This window comes from Episyrphus balteatus, chromosome 1, assembly GCF_945859705.1.
Source record: "Episyrphus balteatus chromosome 1, idEpiBalt1.1, whole genome shotgun sequence".
Lineage (NCBI taxonomy): Eukaryota > Metazoa > Arthropoda > Insecta > Diptera > Syrphidae > Episyrphus > Episyrphus balteatus.
Window position 1 is genome coordinate 54,978,358 of NC_079134.1, and position 26,819 is coordinate 55,005,176.

The 26,819-nt window shown below is 31.5% G+C and overlaps 1 protein-coding gene across 3 annotated transcripts; it reads right to left on the reverse strand.

The window, feature by feature from the left end:
* LOC129920961 (protein Aster-B) lies at nucleotides 1–26,819 on the reverse strand. Of its 3 annotated transcripts, XM_056002545.1 has the most exons (11): nucleotides 26,507–26,819; nucleotides 18,113–18,175; nucleotides 16,991–17,267; nucleotides 9,376–9,604; nucleotides 4,900–5,617; nucleotides 4,595–4,847; nucleotides 2,822–2,952; nucleotides 2,569–2,765; nucleotides 2,240–2,504; nucleotides 2,033–2,153; nucleotides 1–213 (listed from the first exon to the last, which is right to left on the reverse strand). In XM_056002545.1, exons 1-11 carry the CDS (start codon nucleotides 26,584–26,586, stop codon nucleotides 142–144), a joined length of 2,406 nt encoding a protein of 801 aa, XP_055858520.1. In that variant the 5' UTR covers nucleotides 26,587–26,819; the 3' UTR covers nucleotides 1–141. The 3 variants fall into 3 exon arrangements, with proteins under 3 accessions (XP_055858520.1, XP_055858519.1, XP_055858521.1); XM_056002544.1 differs by having other exon boundaries at nucleotides 1–2,153; XM_056002546.1 differs by lacking the exon at nucleotides 18,113–18,175 and having other exon boundaries at nucleotides 1–2,153.

The window sequence follows — 26,819 nt, forward strand, 5'->3', positions numbered from 1 at the left end:
CATTTACACTTACTTTCACAAAAATTTACTTTAAAATAAAATTAATCTATAAAAATACTAGTTTTGATAAATAAACACAAATGCACCTTACTCATTTCGCTTTTTTTTTTGCGTGAAGAGGAGTAGTAAGAAAGATTTAATCTAAATGCTTGCACTGATCTTCGTCGATTGGAACAGATTTATATATAAAAGTTCGGCCAAAACGTTCTCAGTCTGGAACGAAGGAACAAAAAAAATTCAATTTGGAAATGTTTTCAAAAGCAGAAGATTACGAAACAAAACACAAAAACAAATCAAAAGAGTCAACAATTACACACTATTATTGATTTTTAATACTAGATTTCGTGAAATGGAAACTCAATTACAATGATCTTTAATCCCTTTTGTAGTAAAACATCAAACAACTTCATATGAAATACCTTTGTCATAAAACTTTAACTTTCTTCATTTTATTAATAAATGTAGTATAATATAAAAACTTTTGGAAAAAAATGTGTAAAATAAAAAAAAATGGTTTCTCTAATGTATGTAGTGTTTGACCACCAGAAAAGGTTTAAAAAAAATGGGAAAACTACGACAAAATTTTTTAGTAGTCATTCAATGAAAAGAATATATCGTAGTTTTCAAAACCAGTAGACAGACTTGAAACGTTTTGAAATATCTTACCAAATCGAGGAAATTTGTTGTTACATATCGACATTGATGTCACGCTATGCTAGGGCATACATCACTTTTCTTTTTATAACTTGCGTATTTTAAGAAAACAATTACGGCTGTTTCCCGAAGAAAATGACGCAAAGTTAAGTTTAACAATATTGCATTGTATATTATTATGTATCTTTTTAAGATAAGTTCTTATATAGGATTTCTATTTATTTTCAAATTTAGTAAAAAAATGTTCGTTCAGTTGAAATAATTCACTTGGACTCGATCGATTACCCATTCAAAAAGATAAGTTATAAGTACAAGTATTGTATCCTTATCTTATCGCGTTAAATTTAAGCTCCCATACAAAATTCTTTCCAAAATTTTGGCCGAGCTTAAATTAAGCTCAAAGGCCCAACCCATAGAATCCGTTGAGTGCGTTGCCACAATGGTTGACGAATGGGACGGAGAGGTGTGAATCATAGAATACGTTGCATGACAGACTGTTTTTTGATAGCTCCCTTCAAATTCCTAGGTTTGTTCGATTTTTTTCGCTGTGTGTGAACTAAGGAAGTTATTTTATTGAATTCAAAAATGTCATAAGGACTTAAGTGTTACTTTTATAACAATTTCTCTACTTATGAACAATGAAAGTACACAATTCAAATCGGATGAATTTCCGCTCCAACAGATTTCTCGCTATGGACGATTTAGAGTAGCAAAATGGAAAATGGGTAAATTAGCTAAATTCAAAACTCGCAAGTTGGGGTTTACAGCTTTCTTTTCTCAATGAAACTCTCAATAAACACACCTATGGGCAACAATAATCACTAGTATCGCCAGGCGGTAGAAATGCAGCCGTCAATTATTATAGATAGCCTTATCAACAAAATATTAACAAAAAAAAAACTGAAATAAAGAATTGCTATATGTACCTATAGTTGAAAAACTCGAGACATTGAGTGAGTGCAGTGCATTTGTCATATTTTTAAAATTATAACAATATGAGAAACATTTTTGATTATGACAGTTTGTATCAGTCTAGGACACGAACACAACATTTTTAATTTGTTTGCTTATTCTAAACACACATAGTAGGACTTGCTAACATTCTAATATTTACTTAAGACATTAATGTATGTAAATTTCCATTCTTAAAGAATTTGAAAGTCTTATTATGAAATTTTTAATAAAAATGAAGTGCAATGCCAAATTGTTTTTAATTGTTTAAAAATAATATTTTACTGTAGCTCAAGCTATTGCGCGTAGACTGATTTAGTTATAGTTATTTATATTTAGCTGTTTTACATTAAAGCTCATCACTGATTTGATCTATTTGTTGATTAAATTTTTCGTTCCTATATATGGTCTGACAAACAACGCTCACCTTCTTTAAAAGCTCGATGGCAGTTTGTAGCACCGTATGCCATTTTTTCAATTCGGTATCATGAAGTTGTTCTTGCTGTTTTAAAAGATCAATCCAGTCCTCATGATTGTTTGGAAGATTTCTAAGGATGATCGAAAAATGTTTTAAGCATAATGTTTTTTAATAGAATTCAAATTTGAAACAAAATCAAAACACATAATATCTTACTTAATCTGAGATAGATTAGGCACGAGGCGAGTACTGAGATCGCTTTGGATGCGGTCTTCTAGTCGCCATAACTTAAGTAGTAATATCACATTGATTAAAATCAGTAAAAATAGCAGAATAATAACAGATATTGACATCCATTTGTAATTGATGGTGGGTTCGCTTACAACTTGTACTGGAATTGGAATAATTGGTTCGATAACCTCTGGTATAAATACGACAGGAGGAATTTCTTCCACAGACGGTCGAACAGATGCAGTCGTTCCTAGAAATATAAATTTCGTTATATTTGAATACAACAAAAAAAAATGCAATTAAAAAGAATAAACCTTTTCTAGGTCGACGTCCTTTGCCTTTAGCTGGTGGTATGCATGTCTCACTCTGAAGAGCACGCAAAAGAGCACTGTAAAAATCTTCCAAGCCTGCCCAAGCATTCTTTTCAATGAAGCCTTTAACAACTCCCCAAATGGATTTTTTATATTTAATTTGCGCATGTACGGACAACATTGTGTTATCATCAATAGTTCTAAATAAATAATTTCATTTTAGTTTATTTTATTCTAAAATAAAAATTTGGCTTACTTGACTAAACAGTAATGCAAAAGAACTCCAAAACTATCAGCATACGGGATTCCGGCGTTTGTACTATCGATATCAATGGAATACAGTTCGCCGGGTTTACTACAATCGCGCATAACCTGCGATTCAGTTACCTACAATTAAAGGATTTTACTTTTTTAAGTAGGATTTCATTTATAAAATGATGTAATATATAATATATAGATATATTTTTACAAATTCTTCCTTATTTCGTGACCTTTCTTTATTAAAATATTTTGTTCTTTTTCGTCGGCTACAGGTCTGATTTGAATATATATTTTTTACCTAGTTTTCGATCGACGTTTCGATTGTGGTTACAATCTTCTTCAGGATCTAAGAAAAATATTTCTAAAAATTGCTATTATAAATAAAATTTATACTTATCTTAAACCTTTTATATTAATGGATTTCTTTTTATTTTTGTTTGATTTCTTGGTTATGTTGAAATATTTCAAAACTCGAAAAAGGAAAATGTCTTGAAAAAGACGTTTTCAATCATGTTTTGAAATTTCGATGATTGAAAACGTCTTTTTCAAGACATTTTCCTTTTTCGAGTTTTGAAATATTTCAACATAACCAAGAAATCAAACAAGAATAAAAAGAAATCCATTAATATAAAAGGTTTAAGATAAGTATAAATTTTATTTATAATAGCAATTTTTAGAAATATTTTTCTTAGATCCTGAAGAAGATTGTAACCACAATCGAAACGTCGATCGAAAACTAGGTAAAAAATATATATTCAAATCAGACCTGTAGCCGACGAAAAAGAACAAGATACATATATTTTTACTGTTTTAATGAATTTGGAGAGGGTTTGGGGTTAAAGACTATACAAATTTGAAAACATTTGGAACAATATGCAGGAAAGGCCAAATTTTTGAAACAATAAAAAAAAGTGTGCGCTTTTTAACATTTTTCGGAACCTCTTACTCTTTGCAGAGTTTTTAAAAATAATCGACTCGCCTAATATTGGAACTACGGAATAATAATTTCTAGCAAAACTCAGCTGCCGAGATGTGTTCGTAAACCTATTTATTAATTATTACTGAATTGTATGCTATTTCTATGCGTATACATTTTCTTAACCAATAACCAAACACATGATCAAACCGCATAAAAGACAAATGTAAATTACAGTGTACGGAAAAATCCAATAGTTAAAAAAAAATAATTTTTTCAAATCGCTTTCATTTCTGAACGGAGTAATAATCAGATTTAACTAAATGGAGGGCGTTCGTTGATACTGAAACTAACATTAGTTTTACTGTAGCAGTTTGGTGAATGATTCAAACATGAAAATTCACACGAAGCAAACAAGTTTTTGTTTATTGTTTTTTTTTTTTTAATTTGCTTATGGAACCAAAATTTGATATACATTTTTTTTCAGTAAAATTTTAATAAATGTATCTTATAACAAAAACTATAAATATATTATGAATCTATCTCATATAAACTACATATATTCCAACAACTAGCGCTCCTAGAAAAAAAAATGTGATTTGTAGGTTTACTGAACCCAAATTCATTGGTCCATAGTAATAGACCCGAATTTAACGAAAGCTCAATTCAAACAAAAAATTTTAAAAAGTACTAAAGCATATCACAAAACTTGGAAGAGAATATAGTTGTGTTATTTTCTTTGGAAATGCTTCAATTAAATAGCATAAATAGATTGATTTTGATTATTAACACAATTATTGTATCTATAAAAGCTAAGCTTCATATACTCGTACATTAAACAAACTAACTTACCTTAGAACTTTTCGGTCCTACCGATTGTGCTAGCATAACTGTTAAATTGACAGTTCTTGTTTTAACACCAGTTGAACTTGTTACCCAGTCACCAAGAAAAAGGTCAGTAGATTTTCTCAACTCATGAAATTCCAACAAAAATTTTGATTTTGAAAAGAGTAAGTTAAATAACGTATCAATATTGATTGGAAGGATTGTGTGCACTAATTGACGTCCTTCGTGTGTTGATGTGCATTCCACAGTACTCACAAAGCTAAAAAAAATAATATAAATATATTGATTTATTGATTTATGATAATATTTACGGAATATTATTCTCTTCAGAATCACTTGAATCCGACATATCTGTTGGCAAAGTTTCAGAATTCTTGTTTAAGCTTTCGTCTCTTTGTCGGGAATTTTTAGAAACTTTTCTTTTAGTACTTTCACCGACGCCATTGACAGTTTCGGCACTTAAACTCTCATCGAATTTGGTTACCTCTTTGACACTCATTTTATCTTTCTCGCTACCTGTTCCCCCTCCGCTATTAGTATCACTAGTTGTTTTATCGGAGCTACTTGTGGTATTAGGAGTGACTTTTTGCGGATCGTTGCTATTGTGCTCACCTACGCTGCTATCTATTTCTTTCGGTAAATCCTCGATTGTAAGTGGATCGATATAATCTTCGTCGTCTGTAGTTAGTCCTAATTCATCACCATAGCAATTATGCACCCATTGCCACATTTCCTGCGGCAACATAGGTTTGTTCATTAGTGTATTCTGCCATACTCGAAAGAGCATCAAAAACGCTTTATCCCGAGTTGTAAATGATGCAAAGAAATGTTTATCTTTTTCGGTACACACAGAAATTGCATTCGGTATAACTAAAGCTGTTTTCTCTTTAGTTATGGATGTGACATCTTTCCATTTGATTGTTAGATAGGTTTCCCATCGGAAAATGTTCGCATAAAAGCAGAGATAATTTTGTGAAACATACAGTCGTCCGTGAACAAGAATGTCCCGTTGAAGAGCACACGAATAATCTGCCGGGACAAAATACGAAGGTTTTTACAAAAATAAAGTACAAATTTTAGTTCTTAACTCAGAAAAATCATAAAGGGCCAATTTAAACTTCATTTAATTTAAAGCCTCGATTAAAAACGGTAAATTTTAAAATTTGTATGTGATTTGACAGATTTGTTTATATTAAATGGGAACTTTAAATATAATGCAGAGTGAATAAATTGAACATACAAATAAATATTAAGGCTGATCAAAGATAAAAGAGCTGGAAATGCGTACACAGTTTTTTTGCTTAAACGTATTAAATTATTTTACGAAATTGCTAGCTTAGAATGATAAAAGATGCAAGTCCATGGTAAAGATCGCCTTTAGGGCCATATTCTTCACTATTCCTCAACTTGAAGTAAACTCAAATGTTGGCGAACTTGAGAGTTGACATCAAATCGAAAGTTGAAACACAAGTTGAACAATAGTTTTCTTCACTTCACAAAAAATTAAAAAAATACTAAAAATATCCATTTTTGTGCGGACACGCAATTAGCACATTTCAATAAAATTGCTTATTTATGATACTTACTAAAATATGATACTTAAAACTATATTTTTTTAATATAATTTGTTGGAAATCCGTTATTCTTTAAAACTGAGTTGAGACTTCTTGGCAAGCTCTCGACTTAGGCCTCACTGCGTTGCTTAGGTATTGAATAACAAGCATTCTGTATCTCTTGCCACAAATCTGTTAAAATTTTCGGTTTTTGTTTTTCAATGCGTTCCTCAGCGTCATCCCATAAATTTTCTATCGGATTTAGACTGGGTGATTGGGCAGGCCACTTTGAAACATTTACTATATTGACCTCTAAGGCACTTTTCGCTAATTTTGAAGTGTGCTTAGGGTCATTTTCGTGCATGAGAGCTGCGAATTTTCTTCGGCATGTGTAACGCTCTCGTGTGAAGGTTCAGGATAATATCTTTGTACAAGTTCTGATCCATTTTAGGGTTTATCTTCACTATTGGACCAGCACCGTGCCAAGAAAAGGCAGCCCACACCATCGCGTTTCCACCACCTTGCTTAACTTCTTTAATGGTGTACTTTAGAACGATGAATCCAAGTTCTGTCGAATTGGATCGGACGGTAAAACACATTTGTGGCGTCCACAAAACAAGGAACATGATCTACGCGGAACCAATACTTGCCCTATAGAGCAAGTAAAAATGTTCGAAACAAAAATTATATGAACAAATATGACATTTTGATAGAAAATCTAAAGTTTGCTTTCTCAACTTTAAAGAGTTCAGAATAAAAAGTTAAAACTGTAAACTTTGAGTGAAGAAAAACACACATCAAAAGCTGAGAAAAAAAATCCTCAAGTTGAATTCAACATTTAGTGAAGAAAATAGCTCTAAGAATATTATAAATAATAAATTAAGTACAAATTAAATATGAGTACCACAATTTATTAAGTTCATGTTTAATGGTCGATGAAAATAGCTACGAAAAAAAAGTAATATTTTTCCGGAGCACTTAATCAACTCTACTTTGGTTTTGGTTTAAGGACTATTATTTACATTGAACAATAATAAACAATTACGATAGTGAAAGTAATATTTGCATTATGGACTATCGTGTATGGAGGCCAAAGTGAGTTGTGGCGGTCGAGCAGATGACCATATAATGTTGGTAGGATTTCCCAGCGAAGAAATTCCTAAAAAATGGTTAGAGAAGCGCAACTCTCTTTATTGCTAGAAAAGGCAATATTAACGCTTAAACGGAGTTGTAAATAAACAGAATTGTCGAATATGGATTGACTCTTAAAGATATTCTTCATGAGACAGTAGTTCTTCCAGTGCGAGTCACAGTAATGTGGTGAAATTTTCTCAAGTTTTTTTGTTATAATAATATAATAATAGAGTTTCCGCATACCATCCTGGCTAAAGCCAAGAGTACCCATCTTATAAATAAGATTGGGCTCTATTAGTCCCTAGCACTAGAAGAGGTAATTAAAAACGAGATTAGTTAAAAAACTTTTAAATATACTATAAATTGTTAATATTTCATATACTTATGATCTTATGTGTATTATTTGTATTAGTTTATATCAATTTTAATAAATTCACACAATTTTTTTTTTAATGCATTTAAATTATTTTCACTCTTCACTCCACTTGGTAAGTTATTATGCACCAACTGTTGGCCCATATATTTTCAAAGAAAACCTTCACACTTAAGCAGTCACTGCACAGGTGGCCATTTTTTTTAAAGGTTTTCTTCTACAATTACACCGTTAGAGAACTTGTCTCATTTGTATGTGCTTGCAACGAGTTAAGGCATATTACACCATTCAAAGTCAACGATGAAAGCCAACCTGGCCGGAGAGAAGGAAGTCATATCCAAGCTCATTTACAATAAATTTACTGACGGCTCGGCAGAGCTATGTATATAAAGTAGCAGGATAGGAACTGGTTGGGAGTATGCACCAACTGATCTGCCGAATATGATCGCAAGAAAGCATGGCCGCAGAATAGAACCTCAGCATTGTCTATCCGATCCTCTGATCTGCGCCAGCTAATAAATCAAAACAAAAACAGTATAAACAATTTAAAAAACAAAACTTAGGTTAGGGTTAGGTACTTAAAGTACTAGTTTTTCGAAATTAAAAAAAAAAAAACGGAATATAAGCGAAAACAGTAAAGATTCGGTATGAACAATTCAAAAATTGTGAGAGCCCAAAAAATGGGTTTTGAGATACCCTGGTGTATATTTGATTGGAGTTATGTGCGTTAATTATTTTTTGTGTCTATGTTTGGATGTATCTATGTAAATCAGAAGCAAAGAATTGTAATGTAAATCTTTTTATTTTTTTTCAGATTTTTTAATTCATTCCTTGAATAAATTTTTCTTATCATAAAATATCACAAAAACTTTAATACAAATCTGTAGAAATAAGGGAATTATTCTGTTCGTTATTTTGAACTGATTTAAGCCAAAAAAAAACTCCTGGTACAAGGAAATGCAAAAACACGAACCTCAGAAATGGAACAATTAGTTAGTTCAGTCAATGGGGAAATCTGAAAAACGTTTTGACGTCAGCAAAATTTGGATACAGTATTGAAAAGACGCTTATCCAGTTATCTCAGTTTGCGTACAGTTTGGTCTTGTGGGGCGTATATGTTTCAATATCTCGAGAACGAATTGTCACACAGAATATTTGCAAGGACCTTTCTCATTGAAAATATAATTATCTTTAATTCTCAAGTACTTAATTTTCCTATAGAAGCTATACATATAGATTTACAGCACTTCAAATTGTCTATTTTTTGATGATTTTTATAACCGTAAGAGTTAAATAAAATACTTTGAGTTGGTCTTACTCTGAAAGTATAAAGCCTATAGAAAAACGATGTACTAGAAATTAGAGAATGAAAGATATGTAATTATATTTCCAATCAGAAAGGTCCTTACAAATTTTCTGTGCGACAAGTCGTTTATGTTCATCACTCATATTAGATCAAAAATATCTATCAACGTTTAATCACATCTTTAGCTACCGTAAGAAGAAGCGCACCCTGCAGCTTGGCGCTCGAGGTGTCCGCCTTCACAACTGCTTGAACTCACACCTCTAGGTTAGCAATCACCTCATCATCATTTCCGAATAAAACAAAAGCCCTAATTAAACAGAAACAATTTTTTTTTTCCATTAGAACAAAGTATGACTTTTTATTTAGGTTGCAACTTAGGGATAAAATATGTGCCCTTTGAGGTTTTTTTATTAAAACTCACCAACTATTAATCGCTCATCATTGGGAACTTCTTTGAAGAGTTTCTTAAAAACTTTCGATCTTGATTTGTAGGATGGATAAATGACGTTATACCAGGATTTCTTTTTGGCTCGTTCAGATATTTTTGACGCACTTTTAGGTTTTTCGATTTGTTCAGATGGGGAAGTAGTTTTAAGAGCTTCTCCAGAAACGTTTAATGATGAACTGTCACTTGATTTGCTTGTAGAATCCTAAAAATAAAAGTTAACACAATGCTCGGAAATTAAAAAAAAGCGCAAATAAAAGACAACACACGTACAACAATTACAAACTGTAAAAGCTTTAATCAAAGATTGTAAACGATATAGATTCGTATAAATTTATTTTTAAAAAATTCTTGGAGTTATAAAGTAAAGAAAACTTGTCAAATTATATAATACATACATATCGTCGGTGAAACCAGAAAAGTGTGTAACTTCAGACTTGAAGGTTATATTTAAATATAAACATATGATTATTTTTATGATTACAAAGGTTTTGGAAATACCTTGAAAAACTAGAACATATCACTCAAAGTCACCACAAAATTTCTATTTCTAATTTCAACTGAAATTCCATCAACATTACACATTTTAAATGAAATGATACCAACCAATTTGTTACTAATTAATCTTATCAGTTACTCGTGTAAGGCTTTTATGACTTTTAATTTATATTTACGTACAAAATAGAAATGACTTTCATTTTAACAATTAATAAAGTTTATGCCTGCTGCTTAACATTTTAAAAAAATTAATTCAAAAACTTTATCCACACAATATTAAAAGAAGGTTTGATTTATGTAAAGCAATTTATAAAAGTTGACCATTTTCTATGCAAACACTTTATTTAGCATATTCCATATTACTAAAATTTCTTTTTCTGGAAATCAGTATACAAAATAAAGTAACAATACATTGCATTATCAGTGTTTGATTCCTAAATAAAAGTGAAAAAGCATTTAGATAAGATAAACAGTCATGAAAAATCGATTACATATTTAACCGATTTACTTCGTTTTCTACTTAGAAGAAACTACTTTTCAAACTATTTGCGCACAAAAATATGTTTAAACAATTTTAGGTAATTCTTCTTGTATTTTCTCCTTCGTAAAAGTACCTACAGATGACAACACAATATTTTTGGCCCGGGCCTAGGCGAGAGGAATTGGGAGTCGAAACACCCCAAATCAAATCAATGCCTATATGGACTAAAACGCGAAAATCGAAACTATGAAGACAAACATTTTATTTAAAATTGGTCGGGCTTACAGAAACCAAGATATGAGACGTTCAGAATAATAACGGGTCAAGTGTCAAGTCCATTCGTAATTTGTGCATTATTGTGAACTTTGAGAAGCTTTTTCTCAGGAACTAAGGGAACTTTAGAAATAAATGTTTCATAGGTCAATAGATCTATACCTCCAAATTTTCTTTCTTTCATTCTATTTGATTTAAAACAAAACCCCTAATTTTTAATACCTTAAAACATCCAACCTATAGAGAAGTGGACTTGACCCATTATTATTCTGAAAGCTTCATTATACTTTTCTATATGTTTTTTGTGTGCTGAGCTCGAATCCTAAGTTAGAAAAATTTTATCACAATTAATGAAAAATTGAATAGCTATGATGGATGTATTCAGAACTGGAAAATGTTTTTGCGAAGAAAACATATTGCTCCAAATAAAAATAAACTATGGAGGCTCATAAAAGGGGGACATTGCGTTCCCCTTTCACATTTTCTGTTATGGGGGACAAATAAGTTGTTGAGATGTAAATGGGGGATAGTCTCCCCAAAAGGGGGACGAATGGTAACCCTAATGCCTCTCCCCTAAATCCGGACCACCAAAATATTGCGTTGTCAACATATATATATGTACAATATGTACATATATATGTACAAAATTAGAATTCGATATAGTTCGATCGCTCTCCCTGTGCGGACGTGTTATTTGCCTTCTCTCTAAAATGTCTAACAACAAGTGCTTTAAATGCGGAAATCCTTTCCTAAAAGATGCTAAATTGATAAAGTGTAGTTTGTTTTGTGGAAAATTGTTTCATAGACTATGCTTGAATTTGCATGATGAAGTTTTAAATGCAATTGTTAATGACAATCCAAATGTTTCTTATCGGTGCAATGACTGTGTTAAATTTCCAATTATCACCGATCTTATAACAAAAGTCAATGACCTATTACCTATCGTTAGTGCTGTATGTAAGAAAGTTGAAAAAATGGACAAAAAATTACAAGGCATGAGTGATAGTATAGAGAATTTTACTGCTAAAAACAAAAACAATGAAACTCTGCATGCCCAAACCCAAACTGATGCTCTCAATTCTTTTGCTACTGGTAATGCAAATCATGTGCATGATGTTGATACACAACTTGTGCATGATGATGGTGTTTCTGGATCAATATCGACGAATGAAGAGAGTGTGATGGGAAATAGAAATATTAATTCTCCTTCCACCTCTACTTCTGCTCCCAAAGTTAAAGTCACTGTCAACGAAAGTCATATAAAGGTGATTGATGGTACATCAGAGGTTAAGATGTTGAATGCTGGTCTTGCTGCTGCTGCTGTTGTTGGTGCTACTCCTACACCTATTGTTGTTGTTGATAATGAGGGTAATATAAATCAAAATATCGTGAGTAAAAATTCTATGCGTGTTGTTGGTATGGATAACACAAACAATTCTAATGATGAAATTGGTGTTATTGCGCGCTATAAATGGTTACATCTATCAAAATTTACAACATCTACGACTGAGGACTCAATAAAAAAATATGTTGCGTCCAAATTAAAATGTAAAAATGAAGATATTTTATGCTTTAAGCTGATTAAAAAAGATGCTGACATTACGAATCTTAAATACGTAAATTTTAAAATTGGGTTTTCTTCGGAATTGTATGATCTTGCTCTAAATCCGTTAAACTGGCCTAAGAATGTGCTGGTGAGAAAATTCAAAGAAACTCCAAAAAACGATCAGATGTAAATGCAATAAATTCTAAACCAAATGATCCATCAAAAATTTGTCAACAACCTTCAAATAATGTATCTGCAATAAAAATTTATTACCAAAATGCTGGTGGGGTTCGAACCAAAACAAATCAATTATTTATTTCAAGTTCTATGCATGAATATGATGTTATTATATTTACTGAAACATGGTTAAATTCAACTTTTAATTCTTCTGAGATGTTTGATTGTTCATATAATGTGTATCGTTTAGATAGAATATATAATGATTATTTAAAACGAGGAGGAGGAATTTTAGTTGCAGTAAGATCTATTTATAATAGTAAATATATTTCATTGCCTATTATAGAAGATTGTATAGAACAAATGTGCGTAAAAGCTGAATTTTATAAGCAAGAAATTTTATTTGTAGTTAGTTATATACCACCAAAAAGCTCAATTCAAATATATGATAAACATATTTCTAATATTGAACATATCGTAAGTAATTTAATCGAAAACCAATATCCCTTTATTGTTGGTGATTATAATTTGGGTGATGTAACATGGACATACTCCCATGAAGATAAATGTATATTTCCCTATAATATGAGTAAAGATATTGAATATAGTTTTATTGATTCCATGCTTTCTATGGATGTTTTTCAAATTAATCATGTGCATAATTCTTTAAACAGACTTCTTGATTTAGTTTTTATAAATAATATGTTTTTTGAAGTTTTGGAAATACCATTTCCTATGTTAAATAATTCTGTACATCATGTTGCTATATGTTGTATTCTTAAATTCGAAAGTTGTATTGCAAATTCGCTATTAGTATCAAATGAAATTAATTTAAATTTTTGTAAGGGAGATTTCATTACACTTGACAATTACTTTCAAACAATTGATTGGCTGCATGTTCTTTCTGGATTATCTTTGCAAAGTGCGTATAAAAAGTTTATTGATGTGTTACAAATTGGTTTTCATGAAAATATTCCAAAAAGACAAAAATGTAAATTATTCAAAGTTCCTTGGTCGAATAAACGATTAGTTAATTTGAAAAATGTAAAGAATAAAGCTTTTAAAAATTTCAGAAAATCAAATTCCGAGGTGGACAGAAAATATTTTTTTCAAATTCGTAAGGAATATGATTTTCTGAATAAATATCTACATAAGCAATATGTATTGAACATTCAATCGCGAATTTGTAATGAACCTAAGGCTTTTTGGACTTTTTTGAATAATAAAAAAAAAATGTAGTACATTGCAGCAAAATATGGAATATAACGGTGAGTCATCCAACGATTTACAAGGTTCATGTGAGCTTTTTGCGAAATTCTTTGAAACTACTTATGTGGATCATTCATCTTCAAATACTAATCAATTTACTTGCCATTTAAAAGGAAATTTAAATTTATCGAATTTATATCTATCTGAGTACGATATTTTGGATGGATTATCTAAACTTAAGTCAAGTTTAACTCCAGGTCCTGATGGCATTCCTTCGTTTGTTCTTAAAAAATGTCAGTATTCGTTAGCATTTCCGTTACAGATAATTTTCAACCTTTCTTTATCAACTGGAGTTTTTCTAGATGAATGGAAGTTCTCGTACATTAACCCAGTTTATAAAGCTGGCAAAAAGAATTTGGTAGAAAATTATAGAGCGATTTCTAAAATATCTGCAATTCCAAAGCTGTTTGAACTAATTGTTAGAGATAATTTATATTTTAACATCAAAGAATATATTTGTGATGAACAACATGGATTTATGCCTGGAAAGTCTACTGTAACTAATCTTATGCTTTATAGTAAATTTGTTACAGATGCTTTTGAGTCAAAATATCAGGTTGACACTATCTATACTGATTTTATTAAAGCTTTTGATAGTATATGTCACTCAATTTTGATAGTAAAACTAGAATCTATCGGTATAAATGGCATGATTTTGAGGTGGCTACGTAGCTATCTTAATGATAGAAAACAATGTGTTCAAATTGGTAATACTACTTCTAAGATGATTAAAGTTCTTTCGGGTGTACCACAAGGTAGTCACCTAGGTCCGCTTCTTTTTAATATATATGTAAATGAAATTCCATTTTTACTTAAAAATGCATCCTGCTTAATCTATGCAGATGATATCAAGCTATATATGTGTATTAAAAATGCAGCTGATTACTATAATCTTCAAAGTGATTTAAATACACTTGCTATTTGGTGCAAGCAAAATTTACTACCGCTCAATATAAAAAAATGTAATGTTTTCACAGCTCATCGTATTTTGGCCCCAATGTTGCACAACTACCATATTTTCAATGAGATTCTTGATCGCAAGTCTGAGATTCGCGATCTTGGAGTCATTTTTGATTCAAAGTTGACATTTTCATTACACTATGATTTTATTATTGCAAAGGCCAACTCTATGCTTGGTTTCGTAAAGCGAAACTGCAATGAGTTTACAAACCCTTATGCTCTAAAATCAGTTTATATGTCTTTAGTTCGTCCGATTCTAGAGTACTGTTCAATTGTTTGGTGTCCTTCGACTTTGATTGGTATCAATCGGATCGAAAGAGTTCAAAAAGCATTCACTAGATTTGTAGTTAAGCAATTAAAATGGAGAATTGATACTCCTTCTTACAATTCAAGATGTTCCTTAATTGGCTTGGATTCTCTCGAAAAAAGACGTTCTGTTCAATGCTTGTTGTTTGTTCATGATGTTTTTTCTTATCGAATTAAAAGTTTGAATATTTTGCAAATTTTTGAAATATATATTCCAGAAAGAAGAATGCGTCAACGTGATTTTCTTAATATCCCTAGACATAGATTTAACTATGGTTGTAATGAATCTTTCACTAGATGCATTAAGCTTTATAATAACTACTGTAATGAAATAGACTTGGCAATGAATAGAAACGATTATAAAGCAAAAATATTGTATTTATTGAATTAATTAAGCTTTTAATGAAATTTGTAAGTAGTCTGTAAGATTTATAAATCCGTAGATGAATAAAGAATAAATAAATAAATAATTGAAACCGGGTCCAAATGGACTTCCAAGATTTATATTGCTAGTTTTTTAGTTAGTTTGCCAGTTAAAAACAAAGCCAATAAAAGCGTATTAATAATAAAAGAATTGCATTATTTTGCTAATGTTTTGTGTTTTGTTTGCTTACTTTTTTTTGTTTGCATATATTCATACAAATTTCCCTAAACACTCGAATTCAAAATCAAAAAAGTTGATTAAGGGAGTGAATAATGGCAAATAATCCAACTGTAAATCAATCCAATGAACGCAACAAACACGAACAATAACCTTTTTATTCAATATAATGCATTTTTTTTAAATCGCAACAAAATCTACATATTCGAACGTGTACCTAATTTCTTTATAGGTATGCAAAAAGGATCAAAAACTCAAGTTATTTGTATGTGAAAGTTTGTCTTGGCAAGTAGAGCCTGCTAAAATTTCTCCATCGAACCCGTCAAGTGGGTGTCGGGCCAAGTTTATGCCTTGTACGATGTCAAAACGAAGTCAGCCAACCAACGTTTGGTTGGATAGCTGAAAGCTTCTAATTTCTTAATACGTACACTCCTATTCAAATTTAACGCACATCATATTTATATTACAGAAAAGCCCAAGGTATGGAAAATATTCCTGGGGAAGACTTGAAGAGATTTCCTGAAGTCTGTCTGTCAACCCGCGAATCTTTTAGAGGTGAGTCATAAACATTCATGGAGTAAAATCTGCTTTACAACACGTACGGAGTTGGTGAGCTCTCTTAGACCTACGTTAAGTACACAGAGATACTTGACTGATATCCTCAAACACCATGCGGTTCCAATCACCCCTAGATTTGGTCCACAGTTTAGTCTGATGCACGATAATGCATGCTAGAGTGGTTTCAGACGTTGAATTGTTAAATTTGGTTTATCTTTTTTTGTTGATAATACTGTTGCAGTTTAGCATTTTTGCGAATAACTTAACAATAAGCAAACATAAAAAAAAAATACACAAACAAATTTTAAAGCCATTTCAAATAAGATACAGGGGTATGACTACGGTAAAAGCGTGCGTTTATTTTGAGCAGGAGTGTAGTACAATTCTCAGAAATTCAATTTCCCCACAGATCCGGGGTCCCTACAATGTTATAAGCTTTTAAAACGTGCCGAAGAATGCAAGGTGGACAAATCATTCGCTAACGAGTTGACAAGGTTCAAAATAGTAACAAAATATGGGAGGTACGATTTGGTTTTAATAGATGAGGTGTTCAAAAGACCTCGAAATCAGGGGCCCAATTCCGCAAGAGTGAGTTTTTCTCTGCCTTGTTCTTAAGTCAATTTACACGTTTTTTCATGTACACAGAGGGATTCACTCTTTCGGAATTGGGCCCCTGGTATCACGTTAGTAAAAATATTCAATTGGGTGTATTTATAAATATAACAAAAATCTGCAACACTCAAAAACGTATGTGACTTCCTGATGGAATCCAAAGTGGCCCAATATCTCAAAATAACTTGTATTTTTACCACTACTAACTATGCAAATTTAATTCTCTTATCACAAAGGACTCTATTGAATTCTTGTTTAATTGTTTAGCCACCTCGTAATTACGATATATTAATTCAATTTACTAACTCACCTCAGTAAAATCAGCCTTTGAATTATTCCCTTCTGCTGGTGGTGTTTGTTGTTGCGTTTGACTAGAACCAAGATTCCGCTTGTATTCAGGTGACAGCGTATATTTTTTAGAGAAAATGTTTTTTGTTTCTGATATTACAGCATCGTCTAAATCATAAGTTTTAACAATATTTGACGATCTTTTTGGTGATGATTGCACAGCGTTTTTAATTGTTGAAAACGAAATATTTCCAAGGGCTTCCTGCGTGTTACTTAGTAAGCCCTCCGCAGTTTCTTGCCTTTAATTAAAAATAAATAGCAATTATAAAATGTTTGAAACTATTCAAACTGTGCCGTATAATTATGTAAATAAATATTGTCTTTTTTTATTACTAAAATAATGTAATAGACGAAGTCGAATAAAGCAAAATTTATCATTTTTCACTTGTCAATATTGACAATGTAAAGACATTTGTTTTTTAATTCAATTGTTTTTTTTTTGCGAATGAAGCGTGGATGATGTTAGAGAGTGTCTCTTTAAATCTGTTAACATTAAAAATTGGGTCTCACACATATGGTAAGACTTAAATAATACGATAGCTTTTTTTTTTAATTTATTGTTTCAATTGAGGCTTTTGATTGATATTTGAATAATTTTTGCATAAAGTTCTTTACTTCTTATAAAAAATTAATGATTATAATAACTGTAAATCATTTTTACTTTTTTTAAAGTTTTTGACCGAATGCTGTTTTATTACGGATAGCTACACCACCACTAATACTAATATCTATCTTAAAAGAAACAAATTTGACAACAGCAGGAAAATAATAGATAATTATAAAAGCTATTTTTTGTACCGCTTTGTATTTTTGATCCAGCCGTGTTTAAAAGCTTACTTGAAAGGTGTCTTCAATATTACATTCAACAAATTTGAAGTTTAATTTTACTTTAAAAAAAATATTATAACTCAATAAAAGGAGAACTCGGGCTAATTAATTTTGATATTATCGACCACATCTATAACATAAATAAAGTATACAATATAAAAATATAGAATGAATTAAAGAGCAATTCAACTACTCAGGCAAACAAACAATTAATAACTACGAATACTTCATATACTTTACCAATAAATCTACCTACCTTTCGGAGTAAAGATTGTCCCCTCCTTCAGGACATATGGAGCTTTCAACTTGGTTTTTAATCCTACATAACCAAAAAAAGCAAAAAGAATAAAATATCGAAACAACATTTAAAATGTACATCATGCTTAGCAATAATGAGCGAGCAATAAATAATATATAATACGTTTTCAATAAAAATAAGTATTGATACAAAAAAAACTTATGACCTCTTAGAATATGGTAACTTGGCAACACTAAACTATTACGGTTTTCAATCAGTTTTAGTTCTTATGAAATTTCGAAAAAAAAAGTTATTTGCTTCCCACTTCCGTAATTGATTATTATTTTTTTTTTAATAATTTTTTCACTTAAACTTTGGTTAATAGTTGAGTAAATTTTACTTTATGTAAAAATTAAATGTTAAAAGAAGTACTTTTTAAAATTAAATTTATATCATCTCTTATGTTAACTTAACTTATAAAATTATGAGCTTGGAATTCTATATCAAATAAAGTCTCTATTTTTCCAAATCGTCAAAATGAAAATACTTGATTAACATTTATACCTAATATTATTCTATCAACTTACAGGGTGTCCCAAAAGTAATGGATCAAACGAAATATGCTGATTGGCCTACTTAAGGGCTCTCAGAATTTGCTAAATTGTTCATCCCAAATTGAATTCAACAAAACAGGGATTTTCAGAGCAAAAATTCAAACAAAAATAGAGGCTTTTGTTCAAAGAAAAATAAACAAATAATAGTTCGAGAAAATTTGTTTGTTTTTGGTTGTTTTTTACTTTAAAGAACCCTGTTTTGTTGAATTCAAATTGTAATATTTTGCGATATAACTGCAACTTTGGAAACTTTTATACATTTTTGAAAACTACAACAACAGGGCAACTTTTTAAAATAATAAACCATTCTCACACCATACAAATTTTTTTTGCGGTGTTGCTCTCAAATAAAAGTTAGAAATTGATTTTTTATAAATCTTGAAACTGTTAGTTAATTTGCAGCGAAATAATAAAACATTTTTTGGTTAATTAATTGTTCCTAATTATTTGGCAATATTTTTGTAAAAGAATTTTAAAAAACAAAAATCAATAATGGGCGCAGGAAGAAAAATACTGTTGCAAAGTAGGGATTTTTCGAAATTTCACATGAATTGCATTAAATCAAAAACCGTAAGGATTTGGGATGTACAAGTTAGCAAATTCTGAGAGCCCTTAAGTAGGCCAATCAGCATATTTCGTTTGATCCATTACTTTTGGGACACCCTGTATTAGACAATGGGTCCAGTTTATTATTAATATTAAATATGTAGAAAAATTATTCGATAAGATTTCAGTTGGCGGCCGCAAGCCATAAATGATGCTAATTAAAAAAAAAAAAAAACTTAGTGCCACAAATGTGTTCGTATGTTTTTTAATAAATTTTGAAATCTTGGATTTATCTTTGATACTTTATAAAGTATTAGTTTTACAGACGGTAGAGGAGCAATTCAGCAGAATTTACAAATAAAAAGGATTTGAAATCCTTCTTAGTTCCATTTTCAATTTCACAATCCATTTCTGGAAAGTAACGGAATAGTTTCATCTCCAAATTAAATAAACTCTGTACCATGAGAGGAATATGGGAGCTAACAATTATTGATTCTTCCAATGAATTTTTTTCAAGAATCTTTTTGTCAAATTTGTTTGCTGACTGAATGACTATAGTCTAGGTTTTTCGAGACATCCTCTGATTCTTTCTTTTGAAGTTACAATTCTTCTCTAGGAAGCTTTTATTTAGGATGTTTAAGTGGTTAAAAAGATTAGAGAGAAATAATAGTTTTAATAGCCACGGAGGGTGAGAAAAATGGTTCGAATTTTCAGATTTGTAAAAACACCAATATTTCAGCTCTTAATTCCAAAACTCGTGTCAATACTTTTCCCTTTAAAATTTGCAATTAGTGCACTTTTGCTGCCGGCCGAAGCTTTGGCTCCATTGCTAAAAAACCTATTGTGCAATACAATTCGAAGTCACGACAGCTTTCTAAAAACATGTACAAACAGGAAAAGCTTTACAAAATAAAATGTTTTCTTCAATGTTTTCTTATGCTTCATGATATGATTATATAACCTCAAAAATATTTTTTTTTAATGCCAAAATACGATTTTTTGTTTTTATCTTTTACAAAAATGGTTGGATTTTTACAAAACTTGGTTAAAAATTACTCTGTTATGTTCTCTATCTATTTTAAATGTGTTTTGAGCAAAAAGTTAATTTTGGATTTTTGACGAATTTAATTTAAAAAAATAGCCTCTTTTTCAATCAACAAAGTTACCGAAAAAATTTTTGATTTTTAAAATGTTTAGAATGCAGTTATTTAGTTTAAAACCATTTATTTAAGATTGTGTGTAATACCTATACTTTTGTGTTAGAAAATATTGAGAAAAATTGAAAAAAAAAAACGTTATTAAAGATCGATTTTTCCGTAAATGACTGTAATATTGGCGAGAAATAATTTTCCATAAAACCAATTTATACTTTTCTCATGGCCTTTGACCTTTTTAATTTGAATCTAGCATTAAAATAGCTCTAACGTAACAAGTTTTTGAGATATTGAATTTTGAACGTCCAAAACACTATTTTTGTAATGTTTTGGCATTGTAATATCTCAAAAACATGATGTGATAGGGCTTTGGATTCGAGCTCAACGACTTTCAAAAAAAAAAAAACATTTAAACTAGCATAAAACTAACTTTAATCTACGGGTTAAACTTCATTTCAAACCAAAATTGCATTACAAAGACTTGTTTGTAACTTCTTCAATTGTCTTAAATGAAAAATACAATTAAATCAATCCTTTAAATAAAATTATTAAATTAGTTTTTCTTGAAACAATGCAAAAAGTAATTTTTTTATGATATGAATATGAATTCTTTTTGATATGGATAGGAAAGAATGGATAGAGCAATAATGCCTTAAAAAAGAAAGGGGGGAAATTAAAATAATTATGTTATTGTTTTTGAATTGTGTAGGTAACTCATTGCCTTTGTCATTATCATGACCTTTTAATGTGGCGCACGTGAGCCTCCTCCAAGCGAGGGGCTGTGTATGGAAGCATATCCCTTCCATCGCCTTAACATCAATTTGAGTTCACACGACAGCATTCTTTAAAGGATATTTTTTAACTGACTTAAAATAGGAAGAGCTTCACAATTCATCTGCTTCTTTTTCGTAACCTCAGAACTTTCGATTAGGTGAATCGATTTTGATTATTTTTATTTAAAAGCTGGTGTATCATTTCAATTTGATTTTTTCCTGACTATGGCATCATAGAGAAATTAATCGTTTTTTTTTTAACTACATATACAGTGCCGCTCACTTGAATAGCACACTTTTTTTTTTAGTTATAAGTGCATAAAATTCCTGTCTCTTAATACCAAAATGATCAATATTTTACTATTTGGTATGTTCCCTTATGCACTCTCTCTGTGAGCGAAATCATTCATTTTCAATGACCCGTTAGTTAAATTTTGCAATTTTTGCGGAACAACTCTAAAAAAAGTGCTCCTATTCTGGCTCACTTGAATAGCACACCCGCGTTTTTTTAAGTTTTCGTGTGCAAATCAAAGAAAGTAGAAATGCAGAAATGTTCTCCGATGTCTTTTAGTTATTTAAAGCTGATTTCAGTTTAAGTGGGTCCCACGAAATAATTGGTAGAGGAAGAAAAAGCGAAAATTATGAGTGTCCCTCGTTTATTCGCCAAAAAGGTAAAAAAAATGCAACAAACCCGGAAATTTCTTTTCAATTTTTTTGCTCAATGAGTCCAATTGTGAATAAAGTATGAAAAGGTGAACAGTTAGTGCTGTTACTGCAGCTGACAGAAGAGCGATTCTACGACTCGCGTAAAATTCACATGACTCTTCCGCCAAAATAGAGGAAAAAGTGGTGTAAAAGCAAGTGCTTCAATATTGAAACGACTGATTTCGACGGCTAAACACTTGAAGCCATTAAAGCTAAAGACAAAACCATCGGTAAACACCTCCCGTAAAGTGCAATGCCTAAATTTCTGTCGATCTTATGACATGAAATAAAGCATGTTTTCTCCGATAAGAGAAAAATTAGTTTAGAGGCCCTCGTTGGCTTTAACTATTATTGTCATGATATGCAAAAGAAGGGTCATGTATTGAATCATAAAAATAACAGTTTAAGCCAACGGGGGCCTCTAAACAAATTTTTTTTCTTATCGGAGAAAACATGCTTTATTTCATGTCATAAGATCGACAGAAACTTAGGCATTGCACTTTACGGGAGGTGTTTACCGATGGTTTTGTCTTTAGTTTTAATGGCTTCAAGTGTTTAGCCGTCGAAATCAGTCGTTTCAATATTGAAGCACTTGCTTTTACACCACTTTTTCCTCTATTTTGGCGGAAGAGTCATGTGAATTTTACGCGAGTCGTAGAATCGCTCTTCTGTCAGCTGCAGTAACAGCACTAACTGTTCACCTTTTCATACTTTATTCACAATTGGACTCATTGAGCAAAAAAATTGAAAAGAAATTTCCGGGTTTGTTGCATTTTTTTTACCTTTTTGGCGAATAAACGGGGGACACTCATAATTTTCGCTTTTTTTTCCTCTACCAATTATTTCGTGGGACCCACTTAAACTGAAATCAGCTTTAAATAACTAAAAGACATCGGAGAACATTTCTGCATTTCTACTTTCTTTGATTTGCACACGAAAACTTAAAAAAACGCGGGTGTGCTATTCAAGTGAGCCAGAATAGGAGCACTTTTTTCAGAGTTGTTCCGCAAAAATTGCAAAATTTAACTAACGGGTCATTGAAAATGAATGATTTCGAGTGCATAAGGGAACATACCAAATAGTAAAATATTGATCATTTTGGTATTAAGAGACAGGAATTTTATGCACTTATAACTAAAAAAAAAAGTGTGCTATTCAAGTGAGCGGCACTGTATTATAGCAAACATACATTTTTTATTAATTTATTTAAAAAAAAAAAAATTAACTATTGAGAACATAGTCTAAGAGCCGGGAGCAGATTTTTTGCGTGAGAGGTAACCGATTCATATTAAAATTAGAATAAGTCCCAGCCATGGTGATGACGAAAACGAACGTCTGCCAGCATGTGTCTGCGCCTTTGCTGAGAAAAAGTGCATCAAAAGTACATTTTTTCTGAAAATTGATTTAGTAAAAGTAACCACCTGGAAACAATTGGAACCTGACGCCCTCGTCGCCCTAATTACAAAAACACCCATGACAGACGTTTTAACCGCGCCCAAACACCCGACAGACGGGTCCGAAAACGCGTTTTTTTACGCGTTTTTAGGGATTGGGGTAACCACCTAAAAACAATTGGAACCTGACGCCCTCGTCGCCCTGATTACAAAAATACCCATGACAGACGTTTTAACCGCGCCCAAACACCCGACAGACGAGCCCAAAAACACGCATTTTTTCGCGTTTTTAGGGATTAGGGTAACCACCTACAAACAATTGGATCCTGTAGCCCTTGACTCCCTGATTGCAAAAATACCCATGACAGACATTTTATCCGCGCCCAAACACCCGACAGACGAACCCGAAAACGCGATCTTTTACGCGAACGCAAGGGCTTGGGATAACCACTTGAAATTAGTCTCATTCTGTTGGTCTTGACTCTCTGATAACAAAAATACCCATGACAGACGTTTTAGCTGCGCCCAAACCCCCAACAGACGAGTCCTAGATCGCGATCTCTTTCGCGAAATAAAAAACCAAGGACTTGAAGTCACCACTTGAAATTAATCATATCCTGTTGTCCTTGACTCCCTGATTGCAAAAATACCCATGACAGACGTTTTACCTGCGCCCAAACTCCCAACAGACGAGTCCTAAATCGCGATTTTTTTCGCGAAATAAAAATCCAAGGAATTGAGGTCACCATTTGAAATTAGTCTCTTCCTGTAGCCCTTGACTCCCTGATTTTAAAAATACCCATGACAGACGTTTTATCCGCGCCCAAACACCCGAAAGACGAACCCAAAAACGCGATTAAATTTAATTGAAGATTTTTGTGAACAAAAATTTTTTTTTTCAAAAATTTTGCTTAAATTTCATATATTTACTAATGCCAAAAGATTGGCTAGGCAATTAAAGGAAAACAACTATATGAGAGTAAAGGACAATCTTCCATCGTTTAGGCAATAAATGCAATTTTCTCACAAATTGACTTCAAACACAAAAAAAAATATTTTGAACACAACGGCCAGCACCTACAATATTTGCAACACGTTTTTAAAAAGCCAGAATCTCATTTGTACATATTGCATTTATCGCCTAAGCGATGGAAGATTGTCCTTTACTCTCCTATAGTTGTTTCCTTTAATTGCCTAGCCAATCTTTTGGCATTAGTAAATATATAAATATATGAAATTTAAACAAAATTTTTGAAAACAAAAATTTTTTGTTCACAAAAATCTTCAATTAAATTTAATCGCGTTTTTGGGTTCGTCTGTCGGGTGTTTGGGCGCGGATAAAACGTCTGTCATGGGTATTTTTAAAATCATGGAGTCAAGGGCTACAGGAAGAGACTAATTTCAAATGGTGACCTCAATTCCTTGGATTTTTATTTCGCGAAAAAAATCGCGATTTAGGACTCGTCTGTTGGGAGTTTGGGCGCAGGTAAAACGTCTGTCATGGGTATTTTTGCAATCAGGGAGTCAAGGACAACAGGATGTGATTAATTTCAAGTGGTGACCTCAAGTCCTTGGTTTTTTATTTCGCGAAAGAGATCGCGATTTAGGACTCGTCTGTTGGGGGTTTGGGCGCAGCTAAAACGTCTGTCATGGGTATTTTTGTAATCAGAGAGTCAAGACCAACAGAATGAGACTAATTTCAAGTGGTTATCCCAAGCCCTTGCGTTCGCGTAAAAGATCGCGTTTTCGGGTTCGTCTGTCGGGTGTTTGGGCGCGGATAAAATGTCTGTCTTGGGTATTTTTGCAATCAGGGAGTCAAGGGCTACAGGATCCAATTGTTTGTAGGTGGTTACCCTAATCCCTAAAAACGCGAAAAAATGCGCGTTTTTGGGCTCGTCTGTCGGGTGTTTGGGCGCGGTTAAAACGTCTGTCATGGGTGTTTTTGTAATCAGGGCGACGAGGGCGTCAGGTTCCAATTGTTTCCAGGTGGTTACCCTTACTAAATCAATTTTCAGAAAAAATGTACTTTTGATGCACTTTTTCTCAGCAAAGGCGCAGACACATGCTGGCAGACGTTCGTTTTCGTCATCACCATGGCTGGGACTTATTCTAATTTTAATATGAATCGGTTACCTCTCACGCAAAAAATCTGCTCCCGGCTCTCGGTCTAGTAGGTTAGGTATTCTACATTTTTAATATAAATATAGGTATATTTTATTATTGCAATTCACTTTCACTAATTATGTTTTTGTTTTTGCAAAAACATAAAAACTTCGGTGGAAATTTCTTATCACAAAAAAATGTTTGTAGGAATGAAACATAAGTCCAATTTTTTTTTTCTTTAACCCAGTATCAACTCATTTTATGATTTTATTCGCAAAACAAATAATTGCTTCTGTATCTATGAATTTAAAATGAGTACCTAGGTACTAGGTTGTAGCAAATTAGAAAAAACTTCTTCTTAAATAAATGTAATTATTTATAGCCTGGGGCGACTTCTAGAGGTGGCCGACCTTGTATAGGTGCATAGGGTGATTGTTTTCAAGGTCGAAACATCCAAATATAAATTCACACAACAATCCGTATTCAACATAAAACCAATCTGAGTTTCTGTGATGTTACTTTTTTGTTTTATTTTTATACAAGTTACAAACTAATTTTTGTTTTCTGATAACTCAATTTACTTTTTATTCGATTTAAGAATAATTGTATTTGTATATATGGAGTTTGTAATATTGAACAGGTATTTTGGTGTTGTAGATAAAAAAATAAAAAAAAAAGATGTTTTTTCATACATATGTACATCCAGCAAAAATTAAAAAAAATTAAGCACTGAAACAAAAAAAGAAACTTCTAACTATGCAGAAAAATGAGTACGAAAAATCGATACCGAATAATGGTGCAATTTTTTGCAAACCAATGTTGAAGAGGGACTGTTTTTAGATTAGCTGATATGAAACTTTTTCCTTTCATCAAAGTTAATTGAGAGAGTATTTAAATGACGTACTTATTCAACGTAAACGTCTAAGTCGAAATAAAATTAATAATATTTTAAACTAAAGATCAATAGATACATTCCTTTACTTTTATTGACTTTAATAAAAAACAATAATAAATGTCGGAGAATTAAAAAACCTTTGGCTTATATATGCAAAAATACATAAAAATGAAAAAAAAAAAGATATAAAAGTATACACACATATAATTTTTATTTTATCTAGCTTACATTAGCGTTGTTGTTGATGGCGAAGTTGAAGAAGAAATTAGACTTTTTGTGGTGGTGGACGATGTTGGAATAAAACTCATGACAAAAAAGTCCTCTTCAAACCAAATAGGTTTTGCAACAATTGCAATCTTCCAATTGTGTGCACCATTTATTTAACCAAAAATTATTTAAATGTTCAATTTTAAATCAACTTTTTAGTTTTTTTTTTGTAATTATTTTTGCTTAATTATTATATTGTTTAACTATAGAGCTTATAAAACAAGAATGAAATAATGGACAGCCTTGCTTTCTTGTTCACCGAAAAAATAAAAGT